This window comes from Emys orbicularis, chromosome 2 (assembly GCF_028017835.1).
Source record: "Emys orbicularis isolate rEmyOrb1 chromosome 2, rEmyOrb1.hap1, whole genome shotgun sequence".
NCBI classification, from domain to species: Eukaryota; Metazoa; Chordata; order Testudines; family Emydidae; genus Emys; species Emys orbicularis.
In genome coordinates, this window is record NC_088684.1 from 215,065,305 (window position 1) to 215,092,312 (window position 27,008).

Genomic DNA, 27,008 nt, shown 5'->3' on the forward strand with positions numbered 1-27,008 from the left:
CTAAGCGCTACAGCGGCACAGCTGCCCCGGTGCTGCACAGCTGGAAGTGTAGACAAGCCCTTAGTGGAGAAGCCAGGGACTGGAAGAGCAAGGAGACCAGCTATCTTTCCTATCACCCTCCACAGCAGGGTTGAGGCATACCGGCAGTTTATAAAGTAACAATTTTTTTCTCCTCACTCTTTCTTCTCTTCATGTTTGTGCTCTGTTTATCTGGCGAGGGAGGGTATACAAGTGATGTAAGAAATACAAAATATGGCTTTGGCCATGCAACTTGTGCTAGTGACCCTTTTGAAGGCCATGGGACAATTATTGGACTTGTCTTAGCTAGGAAAAAAAGTGTATTTTTAATCTGTGTTAAAGTCCTCAAGAAAAGTCAGTTATAGTTTTAGGCCATGTCTACACTACAGCCTGTGTCGGCAAAACATATGTCGCTCAGGGGCATGAATAAACCACCCCCCTGTTTGACATAAATCACATCGATATAAGTGGTCATGTGCACAGTGCCACATCGTCAGGAGAGCTTCTCCTGCTGACGTAGCTTATGTTGCTCGTGGAGGTGAAGGGAGCTCTCTCCCATCAGCATAGAATGTCTTCACCAGATGTGCTGCAGTGCTGTACATATAGACATGACCTTAATCAGTGTTAGCTGGTCATGGGGAACCTTAGGTCTTCCCAGCAACATGGGTTAAAACTATAACTGCTTTGTTTTCACTACAATTTTAACACAGGTTTAGTTAACATAAGTTAGCTTAACAAGGGTTAACACCACCCCTTTTTTCCTATAAAAGACACATGCAGTGTGAATCAGGAATGTACTGTGGGGCTTTCTGCACTGATCCTGCAAAATGTTGAGCACTTTGGGTCGTATCCAGCAATGCACTGAAGCACACGCTTAATCTTAAATCTGTGAGTAGCCCCATTGACTACTTCATCTTTCAACGGACGGCATGTGTTTAAGAGTCCTGCCGGATTGAGCCTTATGCTATTTACAAATAATATTTGTCTTTTGCATTAAATGTAAGGAAAAAAACTAAACACTACACAGATTTTGCAGGTTGGAGCTGAAGGAGCCGATTGGTTAGCTTAGTGACAGTGATTTAACTTTAAATACAAACATCAGAAGCTAAAGTGCCAGTCAGTGCAATGTCACCCTATTTCCCCAGGCAACGCTAAATAATTAAAGGTGTACTTCTTCCCACCGCAACAGGGCAATGGACTTTGGACAAGGAACAGTTTTCCTGATGAGACATTTTGACACTTTCATATTTGTTACTACAGCGATGCAACTTCCAGTGACATTTGTTGGGGCCATGGTAAGTAAGCTTGCTGGTTCCTCCAGACAAACTCATTCACCTCATGTGGTGAAATGCAATTCCTGAGGTAGGTCAGTGAGGAAAAAAATCCCATCCTGAAATAACTGCCTTACTTTGCACTGATCCAGCATTGCTTCTTCTGATTCTTGGTAGACAACGCTGAATGCTATGCTCTTTGGGTCTGATGAAAACACCCAGCTGATTGTAAGGCCAGTCTCTGTCACGGTGATAGGGATGGTGCTGTAGGTGCTGGACTTAATGAACAGCTCCCTGTTGTCTTCCCCAAAATTTAAAATCTCTTCAACTGTAAGGGGTAATTTTATCCTGAAAGACAAACATAACCATTGGAGAGGATCAAATTAGATTGTGAAGACATCTGAACAGTGGGCATTGATATTTTATTTTCCTTTGTCTGACCTACTTCCTGCAGACTCCTCGGTGACTTTGGGGCATGTCTAGAAGATGCAGCTATACAACTTTGGATGAAAGCAAGGACCAGATGATCACAGCCTAGTGCTTTCTATTGCTGCTGGCATTCAGCGACTTCACTCATTCATTTATTCCAGTGTAGTTAAAAAGAAGTAATATTGAGTGTGGTGCAGATACGTGACTTCAGTCTCACTTTACACTGTTGTTTCTCTTGATCAGCAAGTATACGACTTAATGTTTGTAATAAAAGATGTCATGAAAAAGACTGCTGCCCTCTGCTGTCTCCTTTATATGTAAGCCAATGTCACTTACCATACTAACATCATTCATACCGAGAAATGGATGTTTAGGGAGATTTACAGAGCAAGTGACTATGAGCAGCCGTTCTACTAAATGTCACATTGTGCTCTGTCCTGGGGCTTTTGGGGTAATTAACCCTGAAGCTCACATCGTCAGTGAACAAGCAAACTACATAAGTACCAACTTTGGAACCTAAGATTAAAACTGAATTCTCTTCAGGACCTTGGGAGGTTTAGCCCTTTAACATTTTGTCAGACTGCCTCTCTATAGTGATATATTTCACATCTATATAATTAGATCCTCAGCTCATGGTCTTCAATGAAGCCTCACCAATTAACCAGCTGAGGAGGATCAAGTCCACAGTATTTCCATTGGAGTTGGTCTGATATATCATTATTTAGAATCAAGAGAAATCATCTAAGCAAAGAGCTAACCGTGATCTCTGGTATTATGATACACTGTAATAAATTCATTGTCCACCATCAAAAATCAGCACTTGCCAGCAGATACCACACAATTCCCATAGTTATTTCCAACTCTCAGTATGGGGATCACTGTGGTATCTTAGCCATCCGTTGGCAAATGCTGAGTTTTAATGATAACTACTGTTCCCAAACCAAGGAGAAATGTTTAGCTTTATTCATAATGTTAGTTCTTACCTAAGGTGAAACAACTACTAAAATTAAGGGTCGTCTGACAGAGTTTAAGTAGCTAATGACATTTCTTTCCCCCACCCCTCAATCTGTTGTTTGGGTGTGTATTTTGTTACAGCTGCCGTTGCTTGGGCTCTCAGAAAGACCACAACAAAATCCCAGCACAGACCAAATCACCTTCTTGTAGTCAAAGTATAAACCTTTCTCACAGCTGAGCCAAATTTTCAAAAAGGGGCATCTACGGGTGGGGATAAGAATGATGGGTTTTGTGCATATCAATTCTATTAGCTGCTGTGCAAGTGACACACTCTATTGCCATTGTGTGTAAATGTTAGCACTCGAGTCATGTGTGTGCAGGGGATTGTGGGCACACAAGTGCAGGCTGGGTTGGGGCTTTTTTGAAGATTTACTCCTATTGTGGCATATACGTATTCATCAGGACAGAAGCCATAGACAGCAGTAGATATGCCAGAATCATTTTGGGTAGAGGTGGCTGATGGGAAATAAGCCGCTCCCCCAAAGGCTCACCAAACACAGAAGATTAATTGAGCATTGAGAAATGTCTTCCTCCAGGTATCGAAGTGCTAAAAGCCTCTCTCCAATTTCTGTTTACAGGTCTCAGTCCCCCCTGAACTCTAGCAGTAGTAGGAGGGAAGATTTTCCTGGCCCCAAACGGATGGGCAGGCAGGAGGGCAAGCTGATTCTCTCCTTATCTCCCCCACACCCACTATTTAACCGAGGTATATCCCCATGATGCTGTTCTTAGGGCCAAGTCCTGCCCTCAGATGCATACGGACTGCTCCCCCTGAGGTCAATGAGAGTTGACCAAGATGATATCCAACATGCCGATTTGGCAGTTATTCTTTAAACCGGACAGTAATGAAGCTGTTCTGCTTACATCAGTTCTCCTGACTTCAGCAAACATATCTCAGCATCTTGGGCCACTTGCAATTCTTCTGAGTCATCCAAGGTCGAAGAATTATATGTGCTGTTTCTGTGGCAAGAAGGAAAAAAACTTATTAAATATTTTCTGAAACAGCACAATGCAGAGAAAAGTAATCACCGTAGTACCCCTTGCACGCATGCCTCCAGCAGTGGGCTCATTTCATTTACTGTGGGCCAAACTTGATTATCTTAACTACTTTAACACAGCACCACCTAGAGGCCTTGATCAAGACTGCAGCCCCATTGTGCTAGCCACTGTACATACATACAGTAAGGGACAGTTCCTGCCCCAAAGAGTAAATAGAGAAGATAGCAATTATGCCTTTCTCCTACCCTTTGCCTAGCTCCATTTTTAGGAATGGGAAACTGAGGCACAGACAGATTGACGTGACTTGCCAGGAAGTCTGGACAGATCCAGGAATCAAGCTCAAACCTTGTCCCAAAACTATCCCTTACTTCCAAGGCCTGCTTCCCCTCAGTAAGAGTGAGAAAATCCACAGTGAGGGGTAAAATGATGAACTATATTGAACAGGCCAGATTCTTCTCTCACTTATGGTAATGTGCACCTAGATATGATTTCACTGAAATCAATCAAGTTACAGTTGGGTGACAGAATCCAGCCCATTGTCTGCACACCCTTAAACAAGACTGAGCACAACAACAAAGCGGACAAGGTCTCCAAGATACTTAGATATTTAGTGGAAGACACGGTTTTTACCAGTATACACATTAGGGTGAGCGGGTGTCCGGTTTTCGACAGGAACACCCAGCTGAAAAGGGACCCTGGCGGCTCCAGTCAGCGCCACCAACCGGGCTGTTAAAAGTTCAATCGGCGGTGCTGCGGATCTAAGGCAGGCTAGTCCCTACCTGTCCTGGCACCACGCTGTGCCCCGGAAGCGACCAGCAGGTCCGGCTCCTAGGCGGGGGGCCCACGGGGCTCTGCGCGCTGCTCCTGCCCCAAGCATCGGCTCCACACTCCCATTGGCCAGTTTCTGGCCAGTGGGAACTGGGGAGGTGGTACCTGCGGGTCAGGTGCAGAGCCTCCTGTCTCCTCTGCCCCACACCCAGCCTGGAGACCCTCTCCTGCACCCCAAGCCCCTCATCCCCAACCCAGAGCCTGCACCCTCAGCCGGAGCCCTCATCCCCTCCCGCATCCCAACTCCCTGCCCCATCCCAGAACCCCCTCCCACACCCTGAAACCCTCATTTCTGGCCCCACCCCGGAGCCCACACCCCCAGATAAGAGCCCTCACCTGCTCCTGCACCCCAACCCCCTGCCCCAGCCCAATGAAAGTGAGTGAGGGTGGGGGAGAGCGAACCATCGAGGGTGGGGGAATGTAGTGAACGGGGGCGGGGCCTCGGGGAAGGCGCAGGACTAGGGTGTTCGGTTTTGAGCGATTAGAAAGTTGGCAACCCTAATATACATAAGTCGATGTGTACTGTGCTTTGAAGGTGCAGGGTTAAATCCTGCTGAGGCCAGAAGTCAGCTTGTTTCCATGAATAAAGCACCTGAGATACAAAGTCTGCAGAAGGGTGAGAACATTGTGGTGACGACAAACTCCCCAATTCAGGGGGCCAGCACAGCCTCAAAAGTGGTTGCCATTGTCCAGAGAGTAGGTGAGTCCAGGGCCGTTGGGGAATACACAGATTCAGTGGATCCCTTCAGCAGCCTTTGTGCATGGGTTTCCTGCAGAGCTGCTGGCAGATTTCAAAGCCGCTCTCTAACCCTGAACCCTTGACGGAGGGCAGACAGCAGCAATGTGGTCTGATTTCCCTCTCCAGCACATGGGTCTAGCCTGGCACAGTGAGGTAAATTTATACTTGATCTAGCCCACAAAGTGTTCTATAAATGGTTCATTATTCTGATGATGTCACTCAAAATGCTGCTCCACCTTGGAATACATTTACAGGACGTATCTTCATGATAAGAAGTTAAATCTTCTGCACCTATTGGAAATAATGGGTGGACCAGGAACAGGAATATATTGAACATCAAATTATCATAGAATCAACCCCCCATATGCGTCTCTCCATTACATGCTACAGTGAGTGGAGTGGAAGACCTCATAGTTTGTTGAAAAAGTGGTGCAGTAAGGGAAGTATTGCCCCCATCAGAGGTGTTACAGGAGCCAACAGTAACGTGCCAACGGAGCCAGTTATGCTGCCATTTTTATGGGACAGTCCTGTAGATTTTAATATGTAGGAAACTAACAGGGTTCGATAGAAATTCCTTCAAAAACCTAAAAATGTAATAGAGCATGATCTCTCTTTATGGTTTTCTGAACCATCCTACAGAACTGTATAGCAAGGATTTCATTCTCTAATACATTCTATAGAGCAGTTCCAAACAGCTATAGAAAAGTTCATTTTCTATGAAATTCTATAGAACTTTACGATAAGGGGGATGATGGGGTTAAGGCTACCAGCAGTGCAGAAAAAGCAGCTAAGTGCAACAAACCCCACCACAGATCATCAGCGGGTATGAATGTGTCACCTTCACCAATGCACAGACATCCACCAATTTAAAGAAGGAACTCCATTAGCGGGAAGTGGTAGTAGGCTTTTAGCTTAACTACGGATTAAAAATTAGAGGGGCAACACTGTCAGGAACTCAGGTGATTCCTTGCACGGTCGCCTAGCAACCCAATGAGTTTAGTTGGGCCCAATGAACCATCACTAAGTGACTGTGCTCCCTGATTGGATAGAAGAGCCAACAGATCCCTATTTAAGCCTGATAGCAACAGCAGCACAGTGTCTGCTCAATGCGTTCCATGCCTGCAGCTGTGCCAGACCTGCTTCTTGTACCAGCCCTTGTTCTAACCAGTGCCTCTCCCTGCTCCTGCCCTAGTCCCTGCCTTCCTCAGATCTCCTGATTCCTGGATCTGATCACTGGCTTGTCCCCTGACCACACCTCTGGTTCTGCTTTCTGATTCTGCTCCAATCACTAGCCCAGACTCCTGTTCCAACCAGTAGGTCACACCGACACCCCAGTGTGTTACAAACAACAAGCATTATACAAGCAAGTTACATTAACTCATAATGGCTTGTCATCTGTAGAATTATGATTCATCTTTCCTGTAGTTCCTTGGCCTACTGCTGCCCCCTCCAAAGCTGTGGCTAAGTAAATTAGAGATGGAAAAGATCTATTAGGTCGGCTAGTCCAGCTCTCAGCCAATGTAACACTTTTCCCTACAATATATTCTATAATACTTTGCCCAGTCTAGTTTTAATGAGATCAAGGAATGTGGCTTCCACCACCTCCTTCTGGGCTATCTTCCATTTTACTCAGCCTAAGTTTTCCTTTGCTCAGGCTCCTCCCGTTACTTCTAGTTATACAGCGTAGACATCCTTAAACAATTTGCCACAGCAAAAATCATTCTTCTGGCTTTGCTATAAGTGGCTCAGACTCTGCTGTCAGGATTTGTGCCATGGGATTAAAGTTCCCTAATGAATCCATTAATCCCACACTCTTTACTGGCCCCTTGGAATACAAATTAAACCACGGGGGCAACATGTGACGGCATGTTCCATCCCCTGACCAAACACACACTTTTTACTATTCCGTTGAGGTCCTTGCTATTTGTGGCTGCTGGCCTTGTACATTGTCTCACTTGGCCCTCTCCTCAACTTGCTATGCAATTTAACTGGTAAGTGCAACTAATTCTGCCCACCCACTGAGCATCAAATCAGTGCCAGGTACACTATGCCATGTTTACTCATTTTCTGACAGCTTACACCTGACTTGACACCTTTCACACTATATTTGTCACTCATTGGTCAACTTCTCACCTCAGTTACTGTGATGCTACTCCACTGAAGTCAATGGTCCAAATTCATCGCTGGTAGCACTCCATTGAGAACACCAGAGTTATACCAGTGAAGAATGTGGCCTATAGAGGTCAGTGGTGTTCCATTAATTTACAGAACATAATTCTGTATATTTATCTAACCTCACTAGGTGGCAGTCCATCGCTCATTGAGCAAGGTTGTTCCTACCGTTTTCATGATGCACATAACTCGTTCTCAGCCATATAAGAGTGTTCAGATTGTTTTGCTTTTCTTTCTTTTAAAAGCAGAATGGATCAAGTGACATGACTAATAAGAATAAAAAACTAAAGAATGGAAAATATTTTTCACAACCGCCCCTGAAATTAAACTAGAAATATTATGATAGCATTTTAGTGCCCCAGTTGAACAAAATAGGAAACAACTGAGTTTTTGCTAACTTCAGAAGCCAAAGTTGAATAAAACTTGCTTGTCTAACTCCCCCCCCCCATCATTTTCCATTTTCACAAACATCTGAGCTTCCATCTGGAAGAAGCAGCTATGAAATACTCCCAGTCGAACTCACAGAATTTCTTGTTGAATTTCTTGTCCAAAGAGAATTTACCTGACATGATTATTATTAGTAAGGCCCTACTTGAATAGTGGTATGATCTTCAAATAATTGCGGCTGAGTTGTGGACAAGACATAGAAAATCATGGGAAAGTAATAATGGACCTTTATTAATAGCGTTAATTTGGAAAAGCCAGAGTAGACCTATTTGTTTAAGAAAAATTTGCTAGCAGAGGTGGCGAAGCCATCCCAAAAGTGGGGGAGTGCAGGGTACCCTGCTCCCTCCATGGCCCCTCCCTTGCCTCTTCTCTTCCCCCTGAGGTCCTGCCCCTGGCCAAGCCAAAAGCCAGAGCCAGGCCAGGGAGCCGCAGACCCTCCACCTTACCAGAGAGTGGGAGGGCCATGGCCCCCCCATTCTGGCATCCCTGGCTGGAACAATATAAACACTCAAGTATTATGTTAATTTTTTTGATAACCAGACATTATGCAGCAACTATATTACACTCATTTAAAAAAAAAAAAACCTGACTGGTACAATATAAAATTCAGAAGACTAAAAGTCTTAACACAATAGGGTGACCAGACAGCAAATGTGAAAAATCAGGACAGGGGGTGGGGGGTAATAGGAGCCTATATAAGAAAAAGACCCAAAAATCAGGACTGTCCCTATAAAATCGGGACATCTGGTCACCCTATAACACAACTGCTGTAGAAATCAAGTCCAGTCACTTAAGCTTTTTACATTTTATAGGCTTTGAATGTTAGTGCAGTACTAATTGCATACTCAAAATATATGCAAAATTGTGGACTGTGCAAAGTAAGCTAATTAAAATAAAAATTTCAGTGGAAGCCTAATATTGCGGGATCCACCATTTCTGCAATATCACGAATGAAGGAGGGCCTCAATTATTAGTTATTATTTGTATGTGGCAGTGCCTGGGAGCTCAAGTCTTGGACCAGGACACCATTGTGCTAGGTGCTGTACAGACACAGAACAAAAAATGGTTCCTGCCCCAAAGAGTTTACAATCAAAGTATAAGACAAGAGGCAACGAGTGGATACAGACAGATGGGGAAGCACAAAGAAACAAAGACACAATCCTAGTCAGCTTGATAGGCAGTAGTCTCAGCATATCAGCTGCGAAAACATTGCCAAGTTTTTTGTAGGCACCATGGCAAAGGAAAGTTTTAAGGAGGGATTTGAAGGAGGAACAAAGCCCGTTCAAGCTTCATTTCCAACCAAATACTGTGTACTGGAGGTTCAGAGAAGCAGTGAAGAGTTTCAAATAAGCAACTTTGGGGTTCTAGTCTGAACTCAGGCTCTGAACTGTGTTTTGAAGGTGCAGGGTTAAATCCTGCCAAGGCCAGAAGTCAGTTTGTTCCCATGAATAAAGCCCCTGAGACAGAACATTTGCTGTGGGGGGGCAGATTGTGTTGATGACAAACCCCCCGCTTCAGGGGGACAGCACAGCCTAAAAAGCATTTGTCACTGGCCAGAGAATGGTGAGGCCAGGGTAGTTGGGGAATACACAGATTCAGAACATCTCCTCAGCAGCCCTTGTGCGTGGGTTTCCTACGGAGATGCTGGCAGATTTCAAAGCTGCCCTCTAACCCTGAAACCCTGATGGAGGGCAGACAGTAGCAACGTCACTAGACTATAGCAGATAACATTGAGCAGTCAGCAATTTCCATGCTGTTTTTGCTGAGATGCTTCTTAGAGTAGATGATCAAAGGTGATTTGTGGAAATGTGATTCACGAGTCAAAGGAGAAAACAGATTACAATCATGATTTAGCTAGACAGTGACTGAAACTGTGCAGAGTGGTGAATTGCCCTTTGTTTTTGATAGAACAGTAGATGTTTTGATATTGTTAATAGTGTGTTTTCCACTAAGCAATCCCAGAGGCATGGTACCTCATACATGAAATAGGGCCAACAGCGGTGTGGGGAAATATTTCCTCCCAGGGGAAGCACACCCCCACACACGCGATCTCAGGGAGAGAGATCTTTGGCTATTAGATAGCAAGCAGGTTTCAGACCTGGTTTGAATAGGGTTAATTGGCCTATTCATGTAGCTAAGTTGATAAATTAGCTTGAACGATCTTTCCGCGGATATCCCATTAAGCAGTTATTGTTTAAAAAAATTTGTTTTCTGCTTTTTTTGCTGTACCTTCAAATATATACACCGTTTTATCTAATCTGAACGAGATCTGACTGTTACACTTGGTATTAATGAAAAGAGTATTTGAGCTTCAAAATGCAACTATTTGTACCAGAAACCTGACTCTAAGATTTATGTGTATTCAATAATCTATTGTTGCCCCTTTTTGTCTGAGTGTTAGTCAATATTTGGGGCCTTGTAAAACTGTTTCCATTAGGAGGAGAAATTGATGAAACAATTTGTGAAGAAGGTGAGAGATACCTGTATTATTTTTATGAATATTACGGGACTCTGTTAGATGGTTAGGGTGTTGCTTGCCAAAGGTTAATGAGGGGTTCAAACAGTCTTAAGTGGTTTTTCCATATTTGCAGACTCAAAGTCGAGTGGTTTAGATAGCCTGATTACTGGTGCTCAACTGACAGTACAGCGGTCAAAGCCTTTGAACTCTGGTCTCTAGAAGAGCATAGCAATCTCTCAGTTTCGGAGAGGGGAAGAAAATCTTAAAGAACTTGAGAACTGTTAAAAGAGCATCCCCAGCAGCCAAGAAAGAGGGGCAGGGTCTGTACATAAGTAGATGGAAACCTGAAGCAGGGGGGTACGTGGGATAAGTGGGACCTACCTACCTCGAGGGAAATGCTAAGCTTTAGGAAAGAAGTTACTCACCTTGTGCAGTAATGATGGTTCTTTTAGATATCTGTCCCTATGAGTGCTCCACTGTAAGTATCCTTATTGGTGCTCCACTGTAAGTCTGTGCGCGCCTCCGTTCTGTCGATCAGAGAATTTCAATAGTAGACCATCCCACCTGCACATGCACGGCTCCCCTCCAGCCAGGAGCCCAGACGGCAGGCGCAGGCATTCCCGCCTCAGTTCCTTCTCTACGGCAGAGTCAATAGTGGAACTCTGAAACAGAGGGGAGGTGGGTGGGTCATGGAGCATACATAGGGACACACATCTTGAAGAACCATCATTACTGCACAAGGTGAGTAACTTCTTTGAGTAGTGTCCCTGTGAGTGCTTCACTGTAGGTGACTCCCGAGCAGCTCCCACTGCTGGAGGCTGGAACTTCAGAGTCGTGTCTGATATAGATGACAGTACTGAGGCCTCGAATTGGGCGTCTGAAGCCGAATCCCCCAGTATGACATAGTGATCTGCAAAGTTATGTGCAGATGCCCACCTAGGTTGGAAAAGGCAATCGACAAGGAAACTGACCTCGTGGAATGCATGTGTATTGAGGATGGGGAGGTTACCCCCCACAATTGATAGCAGAGTTTAATACAGCCAGAGGCCCACTGGGAGAGTCACTGAGCTGAGATCGCTGCACCCTTCGATCTATCCACAATGGAGAGGAAGTGTCTTGGAGATTTTCTAAAGAACTCTGTCCTGTCCGAATAAAAGTCTCTTCTCACATCTAGCATATGGAGGATGACCTCTCAATTATCCATATGAAGTTTTGGATAAAATGTTGGGAGCTGAATAAGTTGATTCATGTGAAATGTAGAAGTCACTTTTGGAGTGAACTCTGGATGTGGTCTGAGTGTGACCTTGCCAGGGAAGAACACAGTAAATGGGGAATGTGCCATCAAGGCAGCTATATCCCCTATCCTTCTGGCAGAGGTAATGGCAATGAGGAATGCCATCTTCATGGAAAAGCAAATTAACAAACAAGTGGCCAAGGTTTCAAATAGTGGTCTAGTTAGGCCCTTTAACAGTAGGTTGAGTTGCGTAGTGGAAGCCCTGGGTTGTGGGAAGAGGTTTTCTTTAAGGAGCCTCTTCATAGTTGGGTGGGAGAAGATTGAATAGCCTTCCACCTGCTGGTGGAAGGTTGTGATTGATGCCAAGTGAACCTTCAGCGAGCTAACAGAGATACCCAACTTCTTTAAGGATAACAGGTAGTCAAGGACCACCAGTAGGTTGGCTGAATCGGGGTGACACCCATGGGCTGGCACCATATCTGGAATCTCTTCCATTTCTGTAGTTATGTGTGACGAGTAGCATCCTTTCTACTGTGCAATAGTACTTCTTGTACCTTCTCAGAACAAGATGCTGCTATGTGCTGGAACACATGAAGAAGCCAGGCTTTGAGATGCAGAACCTGGAGACTCGGGTGGAGGTGTGACCCTCATTCTGTGACAGGAGGTAGGGCGTGATTGGCAGGGTCATCGGTGGACATAAAGCCATCTGTGACTGGGTACCACATCTGTCTGGGCCAGGTGGGGGCACGTCTGTCTGGGTCAGGTGGGGGCAATCAGAATGGTGCTTGCTTTTTCTCTTTTTATCTTCAGCAGGACCTTCAGCAATAGAGGGAACAGGGAAAGGCGTAAGGAAAGCCCTTGTCCCAAGGAAGGAGGAGAACGTCTCCCTTGGAGTGACGTACAATCCCTGCTCTGGAGCAGTACCACAGACATTTCTTTTTCTGGTAAGTAACAAATAAGTCTATTGCCTGTGTCCTCCATTGCCAGAATATGCCATGTAGAGTCGTCAGCTCTATTTCCCATTCGTGGTTGAACGGGAATTTGCGGCTGAGACTGTCGGCTATGGTGTTGTGTACTCCTGGTAGGTAGACTGCTGATATTAGGACATTGTGGGAGATGCACCAGTTCCATAATTTCCATGCTTCTGTGCACAGGAAATGAGACTTGGCGCCTCCCTGCCAGTTTATATAGTACATGCAGGCCACGTTGTCCATCATGACCTTCGTATGTGTGTCTTTGATCAGCAGGAGGAAGTGAGCGCATGCATTTCGTACTGGTCAGAGCTCAAGCAGGTTGATGTGGAGGCATGTCTCTGATGGAGACTATTTGCCCTGCACTGTGCAACCATTGAGATGAGCTCCCCAACCCATGAGGGCTGTGTCAGTGGTCAGGGGAAGGGATGGGGAAGACTAAGCAAATGGGATCCCCGTGCAAACATTCACTGGGTCCTTCCACCAATCTAAGGATTGTTTGACTCTAGAAGGCACTGATAGGAGCTTCTTTTTATTGTCTGTTTGGTCTGTACACTGAACCAAATCATGCTTGGATGCATCTCATGTGTAACCTGGCATAAGCAATGACTGAAGTACCCATGGCCATGTGCCCCAGAAGTTGAAGGCAATGACTAGCCAAGATTTGAGGGCTGGATTGTACTGTCTCTATCAACAATGAGAGACTGAGAAATCCGTAATGTGGCAGGAGTGCCCTTGCCTGAATAGAGTTGAGGTTGGCGCCTATGAACTCTAGCCTTTGAACTGGTGTTGAGGTCCATTTTTGTTCGTTGATCTGTAGGTTCAGACTCAAAAACAGATGATGTGTGGCTTGAGTGTCTCGTTGGGCCTCCATGAAGGATCATGCCCTGAGAAGGCAATCGTCCAGGTAAGGAAAAATCATGATATCTTGAGAGCATAAGTGGGCCACCACTACCAAAAGGACTGTAGAGAATACCGTGGAGGCCAATGAGATGCCAAAATGGAGTATTCTGTACTGGTAGTGGTCCTGGCCCAGTGTGAATCTGAGGTAACACCTGTGCCTCGATATGATGGAGATGTGAAAGCATCTTGCAGGTTGAGGGCTGAGAATCAGGCTTCTTCTTCTAAAGTCGGGATGATCGTTGATAGGGTGACCATCTTTAATTTCTGTGTTTTCACATATCTGTTGAGCTTTCTGAGGTCCAGTGTGGGTCTCCAGCCTCCCATTTTCTTCGGTATCAGGAAGTAACAAGAGTTAAAACCTTTGCCCCTGAAATGTATGGGCACAGGATCTATAGCTCTTAAGAGGTGAATCATCTCCTTGGTGTAACGTAGTAGATTTCCATGAAAAGGGTTCCTGAAGAGGGATGGGGAAAGGTGTTTGGGAGGTGGAAGGGAGGAGAAGTGGATGGCATATCAACTCCAGATGATTTCCAGCACCCACTTGTTGGAGGTTATCTGTTCCCAGGTGCTGTGGAATGGAGAAAGGCGGTCTCCGAAAGGAGGAGTGGGCTTTCCCAGAATGTGGTGACAAGAAGAGTGTTCTACCAGCACCTCAACCAACCCATCAAAACTGTCGCTTTGAAGTTGAGAGTTGAGACGAAGACTGTTGTGGCCCCGATTGTTTATGCTTAGAGAATTTGTATTTCTTTCTCTGCGGCTCATACAATCTCTTCAATGGGTATTGAGATGTTTACTGTGATGACCGGGGCTTGAACTGTGGCTGAGGGCTATATTTCCTCTTGTAGGCCGGTGTGTATATCCCCAGGGACCGAAGAGTCACCCAAGAATCGTTTAACGTGTGAAGAGGCGAACGTCTGTCTTCTCGGCGAACAACTTCATTCCCTCAAAAAGGGAGGTCCTCTACTGTAGGTTGGACCTTCTTAGGGAAGCCAGACAAATGGAGCCAAAAGGCCCTCCTAGAACCACAGCTGTGGAAACTGAGTGTGCTGCTGTGTCCAGTGTGTACTGGAGAGATTTTTTTGCCACCAGCTGTCCATGGCCTCATTAATGATGGCCATGAACTGGTCCTTGTAAGCATCTGGGAGTTGGTCAATAAAGGAATTTAACTTTGCATAGTTCTGATAGTCACACTTGGCCAACAAGGCCTGGTAATTTGCTACCTGGAACTGAAGGGTGGCTGAAGAATAGGCTGTCCTGCCAAACACGTCCAAGCACTTCCCATCATGGTCATAGGGATTTAAGTTGGATTTAAGTTGGCACTGGTGACCCCTAGAATTAACTGCATCCACAATGATGGAATTTGGAGACAGTTGGAAAACAAAAATTCTGTGCCCTTTACTGGCACATAGTACTTTTTGTCCACCCATTTGCATGTTGGCGGGACAGACGCAGGGGTCTGCCATATGACCCTAGCAGGGTCTAGGAGCACCTTGTTAACTGGGAGGGCCAATTTGGTAGAGGTCGAAGAGTGGAGAATGCCCACCAGTTTACAATGGGGTTCAGTTACTTCACGCAGCTGCACTTGCTGGGCTTCAGCGACTCTTTGGGCTAGGTCCTGGAATGATTTAAAGTCATCCGCCAATGGGGGGCGGGGGGGGGGGCATCACCGCCTCAGTAGGTGATGAGCTGGAGAAACATCCCCTTTTTCTGCTTTTGTTTCCATTCCTTCCCCCAATAGCTCAGGAGGGTCCGACACCTTTGAAGGTGCTGGTGAAGGAGGGTGCCTCCTTGCCTGCCGATATACCTCGCCAGGGGGCTGTAAGGCTTGTTGCCACTGGGTTATTCCAGAGGTCCCAGTACGGCCAATGTGGGTAGCGTGCTGGCAGCTGAAACTATGGCTGCCCAAACCATGGAGGTTGAGGGCCGAGCTAGTATGCTTGGTGCCCATGGTGAGATTGCGACCTGTATGGTGGGCAGAACAAGCAGAACCCAAGTCCTCTCATTCCCAGAGTCTGAAGAGGAGAGAGGTGGGGCATGGCATAGAGATGCCATTGTGTCCACTACTCCCGGTGAGCTTGGTTCTGGAGCCCCGGTAACGAGAAGGGGCAAGACCGATGCATCAGAGACTGAGAGATCTGATGCGCACCTGTAGTCTGTCGGTGCAGGTGGTACTGGTATCGGTGCCAATAGCTGTCAGTGCCGAGGGGTCCATTGGTGCCAGGCGCACCGAGGTTGGTGCCGGTGCCGACCACCTAGTCAATGTAGCCTTCCCCGTGGTGGAACATCTATGTTTCTCACGCCCCCACTGTACCGGAACTCCTCGCCCGTGAGCATCAGGTGTTTGGGCGGCTGACTGGCTTTGTTGGCTTGATACCATGCGTGCGCTGGGTACCGACTCTAGGCAGCTTTGGCGCCATCAGTACCAAAGATACTGAAGGAGCCACAAATTGTTTCCGGCTCGATCTGGGCTCGCTAGAGGGACTCACAGACTTTTCGTAGAGGTCTTTAGTGAGTGGCTCATCTCTTTGGGATCACGTGCTTTCAACATAGAAGGTTGCGGTGATAATTCTCACACCGGGACTCCAGGGGTTGCAGGGCTGAGTCCATGAGCCGGAGTTTTTGCCTTAACTCTCTGTCCTTCCTGGACTTTGGTTTTAACTGCTGGCACCAATCACACTTTTGTGGATTGTACTTTCCCTGAGGCAGCGAATACACTGTGCATGTCCATCTCTTACTGGGATGGAATCTTTGCAGCTAAGACACTTTTTGAAGCCTGGGGAGCCAGGCATACCCTTGTCTAGGGGGGTCTCCCCACTAGGTTTGCAGGAGGCAAACCTTTTCTAGTATTTTCTTCTTCCCTTTTTCTCCTCCTTTTTTTTTTTTTTCTCGGCACTGCCAGCTTAAAACAAATAAGTAATAAAAGAAAAGAGGCTTCAAGAGAAGCAAAAATTTGCAAAACTAAAGGAGTTAATGATCCGTGAATGGCCAGTTCTTAGCTCCAGCTCTAGCCTAGGGTGGTTGACAAGGAACTGAGGAGGGAATGCCTGCACACGCTGGCTGGTCTCCTAGATGGAGAGGAGCCATGCAGGTGTAGGCGGGATGGATTGTTATTGAAATTCTCTGATTGACAGTGTGGGGACACACACACACCTACAGCACCCGTAACGGACGCTTACAGTGGAGCACCTATAGGGACACTACTCAAAGAAGAATACAATATGCATGTAGGTCTTTTGTTGTTTTAACCCCTTTTCTCTGGTTGCTATGTTCTTATGGATAAATAAATAATGCTTTGTTTTGAGGCAGCTGTTCTGAGTCACACTGTATTTTCATACTGATCTCATCTCCTGAAGGGAGGTCTCAAACAGGTACCAAACCCAGTTGGTCCTGCTAAGGAAACATAATAGGCAAACAAGGCTGCTGAAAAGTCTGGAAGTGGGTTGAATCATGGGATTCTACCCTGAAAGAAGTGTAGTTGCTGGGACTATCACTTGAAATTGTACCTGGGGGTGGAGAGGGAGGTCAAAGGTATGGCTCACACTGAACTGTGACACAAGTCAGGTATACTCTTGGTAGAACCTTGTTTATTTATGAAGATTGTACACAATATAGCCATCCTTTTCCTGCGCCACACAGTAGGGCCGGGAAACAGCAGCAGCAGCAGCGTGGCCTCTCCTGCCCCATGGCGGGCTATGCTCCCTGCCTGCCCCTGCTGCTGTGGAGGCTGCCGCCACCCTGGGCTCGGGCCGCCCGGCTCCCACCGAGCGGCACCCGGTTCCCGCTGCTGTCGGCCGGCAGGTGCAGGGCCCCAGCCAAGCCTGGCCCCTTGCGTCTCCTCTGCGGCGGCGCCCCCCGCCCGCGTGATCTTGGGCGGCTGCGGCCGGGGAGCCTGAGAGGAGGAGTGGCGCCCGGGCAAGCGGGGGAGACTCCAAGGTAAAGCGGCTGCTGGCGCGGCCCAAGCGCTGGAGACTGGCAGGTACCTGCCCCTAAGCAAAAGTGTAAAAAAAAATTTTGGGCACCGCTTTTTGGCGCCCCCAAATCTTGGTGCCCTAGGCGGCCGCCTTGTTCACCTAGTGGTTACACCGGCCCTGAATGTGCCCCAAGAGGCTCCATTGATCTGCTTCCTCTCAGAGTCCTTCTCATATCTGATTCTCTCAGCCTTCTCCAAGAAAGACTGCAAACTCAAACGTCTAGTTCCTGTCTTTACAGTTAGGTAAACTCCTTAGCCCACATGGCTTATTGCTGTCCTGCCATGTACCTTGGGCAGCTCTTCCACTGTTTTCAGCTGTCTTTATTACATAAAGGAGGCTTAATGGTTCCTTCCACTGGGCCTGAAGGAGGGCTTGGCATACCCATTGACTAACAAGGTCTGTGACTGTTTCAGGATCAAAGACTCATTTGCTGTCATTAGCAACTTCCTGCATAACACTATTGTAGCATTTTCTATAGTGCCCATTAGAAATGGTCAAAAAATGGGATGAAATTATCACAGAAGATTTAATTGAAAATTATGTGTCTTCCCCTCTCCTTCCCCAGCTGAATTTTGATGAAAAATTGGAAAACATTTTTTTAACCAGTTGTAGCGTGCATCAACATAGTATCTAAATGTTCCAACTAAAGAACAAGAACACTCCTATGTGATCTGCATGTCCACTCAAAACTAACCAACACAGTTGAAATTTGGAATATTGCGTACTTATGATTAACTGTCATGAACTATGTACAGATGGTGGAAACTGGTAACTGGAAGAAATGGGAGAAACCGTCCTGCAAATGATTAAAAAAAAAATTCAATATGCAAGAATCCCTGATCTTCAGTGGAACTTGCATTTGTGGCCTGGAAGGTCAGATATTTTCAGCAAGTCTTTTTAGATGTATTGTATAGTCAACTTTAGGCCATATCATTTACCTGAGAAAGATCTACTTGGAGAAAAAAAATGTAATTTCAACAAGAGTGTCATAAACTGCTATTTTTGGTGTAAAAAAAAACCAACACAAAAAACCCCAGAACACCAACAGGAAACATCGCAGACGGATAAAACGATAAATATGTAGAGTCACTGCCGTCTTCAGACTTCCTTTGAAACGTAGGTGACAACACTCTCCACCACCATACAGCGTCTTCCAGTAAGTGACTATTTTCTCTTACTTCAAATTGGAAGAGGAAAATATATGGAGGGTAGAACAAAATATAGGCTATCTTACGTCTCTTAAAAACCCACTGGTTTGAAAGATTCTATTACTTCTGGAGGCATCCCCTAGCTCTAAAATGGAAATTCTATCAGAACAGATAGGTTCTTTCAAATCTGTGTAAAATATTTCAACTTTGTTATCCCTTTTAAATATATTCTAATGTTGTTTTTTTAAATAACACTTTGAATCAAACAAATGTTTTGGATACAGATGTTTGAAGGAGGCATTTTTAATAACATCTTTCTAAACACCTTCATCTGATCATAATGACCACAGTAATAGCTCAGATCTCAAAAGCCCCTGGTAGTAATGACTATGCTTGAGAGAGAGATTTTAAAGCCACAGAAATAACAGGGTACTAGAAAAAGCCCTGTTGAGTCATTTTGGTCTTTATAATGGGGGCAAATAATCATGTTTATTGGAAATATGTATTTAAATCGATCACATAACAGGTGGTGGATTTTTTTGTTTTTGTTTTGTTGGGGTTTTTTTCCATGCTGAATGAGGCACAATTTAGTCTCACTCTGCTGGGAAACATGTAGTGATCAGCACATCTCAGGAAGTGGATGAGAATGACCAACCAGACTGTGTGACCAAGGCACCCAGAAAATATGCCGATGCAGTGATTCACCCCTTAGTTTAAAGCTGCCCTGCCCTAGAATCACAGGGATGGGGGTCAGACCACAGGGGGTATATACTTTAAGGATACAGCTAATTCATCACTGGTATCAGTGGGTGAAAATTACACCCCTATATTCCAAAGGGTCAACTGAGCTTAGAGTATTCCTGACCAGAAAAATCATTGAGCATTTTCTGTTTCAGGGTAAGAACAATTTAAATAGCTGGACGGTGTTATTGTTCCTGGATCCCTGCTAGGGAGGAACTGAGCAACTGGCCAGGTGTATTATGGTTCCCTCCACCCCACTTCTTTTGCTGAGGCAGGATAGCGGACTAGAAAAATAGAAGATAGAGATCAAAAAGACCTATTAGACTTCCCCCTTCATGGATTTTCAAGGGGTCCCAGATGGTGGTGAGAAGTGGAGGTAATGGAGATGACTTACCCTGTTTTCTTGATAGGAGAGGTGAGATCCATGCACAGAAGGTCTATTCCATGCACAGAACAGAGTGATATGATCTGGCCCTGCATATTTTCTTCCCTTTTCCAGTTCAGTAATATGTACCAGATCCCTCCGTTGCTCCCCGAGGACTACACTGCCATTGATCATTACTTAAAGCTTACAGTATTTCAATCATTTTCAGTCCATATCATTTGTTCCTATCCAAGCCAATTTGAATTCAAGTTTTAAGTAAGCTTCCAGACTTTTAAAATCCAAATATATCACATCTGCTTCATGCAGTACTTTTGTAAATCTGTCCCAAAAAACAATCACATTCATTTATAAACCTACAGTGCTCCTGGACAGTTCCATTATCCTCAAGATTTTCAATAACTCCCCACTGCCCCCTTAATATTTCTTTCATTATCTCACTAAGAATAGAGGTTACACTTGCCAGGATGGTTACTGCCAGGATCACTTTTTTTTTTTTTATTGGTACAGCTGGATCAATGGTCTGATGAAAGGTAGCAGTTCCAATATTTGAGACTATGTGCATTGGGGATAACAGCTTAATTGAGTAAAAAGTACTATTTTTTTAAAAGTATGCAACATAAGACCTATTGATTAAAATTATATCATATATATTTGTGAAAATATATCAAGAATAAATCATAACTTTCTTTTCAATAATCAAGTTATTTATCCTTTTTCCTTTTACAAGTTGCCACCACATGGGAAAAGAAAGAACCACTGACTTGTCTGAGTTTTAGTGGGTTGAATGGGCCAGATCGTCAGTTGGTATTAAACATGATAGCTCTTCTGACTTCAGAGGAGTTACGCCAATTTATACCAGTCGAGGATCTGGCCCAGTATTTTTCATTTCAATAACAGCTAGTCTTCATGGTTTATATATACTTCTATCACTTCTTCAATAGAATAGGTTGGAAATATTTTGAAATATTTCAGGAATTGTTCTCTTCTGTAATGATAATGAAGTATTAACTTTTAAAACATCCACCTTTAATAACTTAATATTACATCACCAGCAGGTGGGAAACACATTAGTTAAGATTACAAAGCGGGTTTCTTTTTTTCACCTCCCTTTCTCAGTAGCTCATAAGTTCCTCGGAAAAAGTGATTTGGGCCTGAAATTTTCCATGCTTGATCTCAGCCCCAAGGTGAATGTTTGGTTTTGTCAGATCAGCATATTCTCAGGCCTGGGCTCTTTTTTGTGGTTGCCAGAGGCATTCTGGGTTCTCCCTGGGTAAAAATAAGCAGAAAGAAGAGAGTCTTTTTTCTTTCAGAGAACAAGAGCCAGAAAGGGCAGAGGGGACTTTCGGGTCTTCTTTCGACATTACAAAAGTCAAAATTACCAATTTTTAAAAAATTATTTAAAGGTCACCATTGATTACCTCAGTTAATCCTTTCTTATCTGATTGATGATGTTAATTATCCAATTTATATGCAGAATCATGACTCATACTCCTCAGTAAAACTAACTAACTAGGAAATGCATGAACTTATGGCCCTTCTAAAGGCCAAATGCAATTCTCAGATCTTCTTAAAATCTCTTCTCCAATATTCTGTTCTCCCTATATGTGCAGATTACAGATGTCAATGGGGATCCAGCACATGGAGGGAAGCAAGAATAATCTGAGCCAAGATCTGCCAAGTGTATAGAGAAATTATGCCCTAATTCATATTTTTATTATATTATTAAGACCAGATTTTGAAACACACACTCATATATATGTGTGTGTGTCTGTTTCAAAATTTGGTGCAACTCTTCTTCCTCTTAAATCACTAGTAAAACTCCCATTGACTTAGATGGGAGCAGAACTGTGCCAGTGCTGAGCGCTTTTGACTATCCTATCCAAAAAACACAAAGTCATCAGAATTTAGAAAAACACAGCTTAATTGCAGAAAAGAGTTTTTAGACATTAAATATTTTAGGCTATAAAGAGGATCAATGTTCTATCTTGTGGCATGTATAGAAAGAAATTCTTTAACTTAAAAATAATGCTCTGAGCCTTCGAAAGCAGAGACATTTCACTTGAAAAATACCTTTCAAATGAGAGGGTAGCCGTGTTAGTCTGTATTTACAAAAACAACAACGAGTCTGGCGGCACCTTAAAGACTAACAGATTTATTGGGGCATAAGCTTTCGTGGGTAAAAACCTCACTTCTTCTGAATGATAATCAGCAAAATAAAATCATGGCCAACAAAACCATGACAAATATATATTGAAACAAACTGATAAGCCTTATAAGTGAGGTTTTTACTCACGAAAGCTTATGCCCCAATAAATCTGTTAGTCTTTAAGGTGCCACCAGACTCCTTGTTGTTTTCAGATGAGACACTTTCCTTAGCCACATTAGGGTACTGTAATATTTGTAATGTGGCTACCTACAATACGTTATGTTGTCACATTATATCATTGAATATGTATACATTATTTTGCTTCAGCTCACAGGAAAAAAAAAACTTTCTTCCCTGAGAGAGTATTGAAACATCAACTGGATCATCAACTGTGCCTGAAATAAGGCTTATCAGTTTGTTTCAATATATATTTGTCATGGTTTTGTTGGCCATGATTTTATTTTGCTGATTATCATCCCTCTCCCCATTGTCCCAATATATCTGGATATGTAACAATTCTTTTATGAGGGGGGGTTATTATTAAATTTAAAAAATACATAATTTGAAAGAATAACAGAAATCATTGTATAAAAAGCCAATAACTCTTCAAGAAGTCACACAAGGATTCCCCACACTTCTCTAATGGCTGAAGGCCTTTTTGACTTTGCTTTCTGGCGTCAACACACATCCAAAGCTTATGGGTAGCACCAGTTAATCATATGCTTTGTATGTTATTATTTAAATAATAGATGTCTTTGAACCAATCCAGAAGATCAAATCATTCCAGGTTGAATTCTGCTAATCTTATGTTAACTTATATTTAGAAATACTTTGCTGCATGAGTATTCTCATTGAAATCTGCCATTTGAGTTTCAAGAGAGCATCTGACAATGGCTTTACAATTGACTTGAAAAAGTTTTAGTCATCCACCCAGGAAGAAGAAACAATGTCAAGTGACCAATCACATGGCAGGAATAATTGACCTGCACTGTTTACAAACACCATAGGCTGCAAATTGTTTGGCCAAAACTTTCTAGTGTGAATAATGAATACATTTGCAGAAAATCAGTCACAAATGTTTCATGAACAGAGAAGAGAGCTAAATTCACACTGAATATTACTCTCAGTGGGGGCCAGATTCTTCTATTCTTAGTCATGTGGAGTAGGATCTCACTTCGTGAATAGTTCTACTGTTTGTGCTGTGTGATGGGTCACCAAAACTAGACGTTATTGTTTCTGCTTTCTAAATGGACGCTTAAAACTTTTGAGCAGGGGAAAAACAAATGGCAAATAATGAAAAATGCAGTTCTGGGGTGAAAAAATATTCACGTTAAAACCTCTTAAACGGTAAGAATTTGCAAACATCTGAATATTCACAAATTAATAATATGATCCCATGAAAAATAGCAGCAGAGTTTATTTGGGAATCTGTTGGGATTTATTTGTTATTATTATTTGTGTCCTGGTTGTGGCCACAGCATGCCATGTCCACACACATAGCAAGACAGGCTGCCTGCCTTGTAGAGCTCACAATCTAACCAGCTCTGGAAGAAGTGATTACCAGAGCCCTGCGCGGATACAATATTGTATCCACATCCGACCCACCATCCGCAAAAATCATCTGCGGATATCCGCATCTGCGGATGCAGATACCCACGGATATAAAGCAAATATCCGTGGATTTGCAGGGCTCTAGTGATACCTATAGCATGGGTGTAGCTGGGATTTGATGGACAAGTGGCCATTTATGTGAAAACTGTGGATATGGTTGAAAACTATACATTAAAATCAAGATAAGGAAGAGATGTCCCCCATCAAAGCTCAAATGGTAGATGAAAGGGGTTTTCTTTCCCTGAATTCAAGATGGTACAGTCCGTTGTCACAATCAGTGTTGGGGAGGAAGGGGGATCTGAGTGACACTTTCTAACAGGGGTTGACACTCTTGTGCTGAGGTATGTCATCATCAAACACAGTAGGACTCAAACCCTAATTTTAGAGAAGGGCCTACACCAGGGGTCGGCAACGTTTGGCACGCGGCTCGCCAGGGTAAGCACCCTAGCGGGCTGGGCCAGTTTATTTACCTGCTGACGCGGCAGGTTCGGCCGATCGTGGCCCCCACTGGCCGCGGTTCGTCGTCCTGGGCCAATGGGGGCGGTGGGAAGCCGCGGCCAGCACATCCCTCGCCCGCGCCGCTTCCGGCCGCCCCCATTGGCCTGGGACAGCGAACCGCGGGCAGTGGGGGCCGCGATCGGCTGAACCTGCCACGTCAGCAGGTAAATAAACTGGGACGGCCCGCTAGGGTGCTTACCCTGGCGAGCCGCGTGCCAAACGTTGCCGACCCCTGGCCTACACCAACGTCCTGATCCAAACTACTCTGAAATTTGAGGCATTTGAAATATTAAACCTCTCAGTCCCAGTCAGTGTAAATCTGTGCTAAAAATGATGCATCTACTTTCAGGACATGCAGGTTCAACAGCTGTTCTGTCTGGAGCAAACAGTGTTCAGATTATACCACACCACAAAGATAATGTGATTTCTATCAGACAAATAAATATATGTTGGTTTTCACCACAACAATTATTTCTTTGCTTTTAGATTAACATTGTCCCTGTCCTCTAGATATGTTATAATAATTGTTTTACTTGTTGAGAAAATAATTTCGGATGTGTGTGATTACAGGTAGCCTTTAAAAAGAAGACTACATGGAGCTTCCAGAATGTTATTACCCAGACCTTAACCTCACGTGCAACGATTACAATGAAAATGAACATTTTCTCAAGGCCAGCAAAATCTTTCTGCCCTGTATGTATGCATTAGCTTTTGCCTTTGGGCTGATAGGAAATTCTTTGGTCCTTATCATATACATTTTCTGTGAGAAACTGAAGACATTGACAGATGTATTTTTAGTGAGCTTGGCTACAGCAGACTTGCTTTTCCTTTCCACCTTGCCATTCTGGGCATATTCTGCTGCTCACGAGTGGATTTTTGGCTCCTTGATGTGTAAAATTATACGGGGCCTGTACACTTTGAATCTGTACACTTCAATGTTAACGCTCACTTGTATAACTATTGACAGGTTTATTGCTATTGCCCAAGCCACAAAAGCCCACATGTGTCAAGCCAAAAGAATGGTTTGGGGGAAAGTCATCTGCATTTTAGTTTGGGTGATTTCACTAGCATTTGCAATGCCACAATTTAAATACAGTAGACAATCGAACTACGATAAGTCAGTCTGTCATGCAATATACCCTTCACATCTCATAGAGTTGGTTTTTAAAGTACTCCAAATGACCCTTGGATTCTTTATCCCCATGCTAACCATGATTATCTGCTACTCAATAATTATCAAAACTTTACTTCATGCCAGGAGTTTCCAAAAGCACAAATCCTTAAAAATAATATTTTCTATAGTAGTGGTGTTCATTCTTACTCAGTTACCCTACAATTTATTGATACTCATACGCAATATACATGTGGAATTCAACCTGGACTACAATTTCGACTCTGCGGTGGTCATAACAGAAGCAATTGCTTATCTCCATGGCTGTCTCAACCCCATTCTGTATTTCTTTATTGGGGTGAAGTTCAGGAAGAACTTCCAGAAAATCATTAAGAACATCAGATGTGTTAAGCGCCAAGGTATCGTGAAGCAATGGCAAACCACTGAAGAGGAGGGCTCGAAAACTTGTACTGCCTCACCCAATGTAGAAGCAACAAGCATGTATCCATTATAAAAACTGCAGAGAGGGTCTCAGCTTTGTTAATTGTACTCACATTCCTGAAAGGGCTTATGTAACAGTCACATTAGATTGCTATAGTACAAGCAGGCTCCGTGTAAGCTTCTCAACACATTCAATGCATCTCAGTCCTGACATTGTAGCACTCCTGCTATTCCTGAGCAAAGACTGGTAACTGGGTGAAACTCTGCAATAGTTTTATGATGGGCATACAAAAAGGGTTAAGGATGAGATCATCAAACTCTTTCATGTGTGATCTAAGGCTGGGTTTGAACTCAGGGTTGCAGCGATGGAAAGCTAGTGTATCGGCCCTCTGCACAAGTTAGCCTCCCAGGAGGGATGTTTGTAAGCAGAAAAGACATTTAAGAGCTTTGTTTTAAAGAGGCTAAGAGAAAAGTTGTAGTTTGTTGTGACTTCTAACCTGACTTTTTATATTAAAATGTAATTTGTTTAAATGCTCAATCTTCCCATTGTGGTTTCATGTGATTCTTTTTTTGTTTTTGTCTGTGTTTTCCCTTTCTTTGATCCCTCCGAGTCCCGGTCTGCCTTCAAAGGCAGAGTGAGATGTCTGTGGTCACAGCAGAATAATAATCTGTCTTCAAACAAATATCAAGTCTCTCTAACAAAAAAACTCGAAGCATAAAACACTTGATTTTGTCACACACAACAGTACATATCACCCCATAACAGTGCCAGTGTAGACAGTTTGGCTGGTCCCAGTTCCTACATAGAAATATTGGACTCCACAGACTGGATCAGACCCATGATCCATTTAGTTGAGTATCCTGTCTCCAACAGTGGCGTGGTTCCAGAGGAAGGCCCAATAAACCCTATAGCAGGCAGATGTGGGATAATCTGTCCCCATGAAGGTCTCCTCCTAATATACACCCTGAAGCATGAGGTTTTAAACCCTTCCAGTACTCTTTTAGGGCTGGTCCACACTAACCCCTCACTTCGAACTAAGATACGCAACTCACGTAGCTGAAGTCGAACTATCTTAGTTCGAACTTATCGCGGGTCCACACGCGGCAGGCAGGCTCCCCCGTCGACTCTGCATACTCCTCTCGCGGAGCAGGAGTACCGGCATCGACGGCGAGCACTTCCGGGATCGATCCCAGAAGATCGATTGCTTACCGCCGGACCCGGAGGTAAGTATAGACGTACCCTTAGTGTTACCCGGGGTTCTTTCAGTTTCAAGCAAGAGGTTCCTTCTGATTTTTGATTAACCAGGTGTGGGTTTTTCCAGAGTCTGCAGCTCTGAGACCCCAATAGACATTCCTGCTCTTTTAAAATGCATGTATCAGCAACTTCAACACAATTCTTATCAGGAAGGACGTGGGGTCAAGCTGCCCCTTCCACGGCACCCCAAAACCCCCTCCCCTCCTGCCTTGGTCAAGCTG

At 44.3% G+C, this 27,008-nt stretch overlaps 2 protein-coding genes across 6 annotated transcripts in view; one reads left to right on the forward strand and one right to left on the reverse strand.

Annotated features, from left to right (window-relative positions):
• Positions 1 to 27,008, reverse strand: part of FYCO1 (FYVE and coiled-coil domain autophagy adaptor 1) — a 90,368-nt gene that overhangs the window by 31,654 nt on the left and 31,706 nt on the right. For all 5 annotated transcript variants that reach the window (XM_065398674.1, XM_065398679.1, XM_065398676.1 and 2 more), the window contains 2 exons: positions 3,594 to 3,689; positions 1,427 to 1,637 (listed from right to left, as the gene is read on the reverse strand). In XM_065398674.1, coding sequence (XP_065254746.1) covers positions 1,427 to 1,637; positions 3,594 to 3,689 — 307 coding nt within the window. The remainder of the gene's footprint in view (positions 1 to 1,426; positions 1,638 to 3,593; positions 3,690 to 27,008) is intronic.
• On the forward strand, positions 18,563 to 25,605 carry CXCR6 (C-X-C motif chemokine receptor 6). The gene is made up of 2 exons (XM_065398680.1): positions 18,563 to 18,607; positions 24,551 to 25,605. The coding sequence occupies exon 2, from the start codon at positions 24,574 to 24,576 to the stop codon at positions 25,603 to 25,605; it is 1,032 nt and encodes a 343-aa protein (XP_065254752.1). The 5' UTR covers positions 18,563 to 18,607; positions 24,551 to 24,573.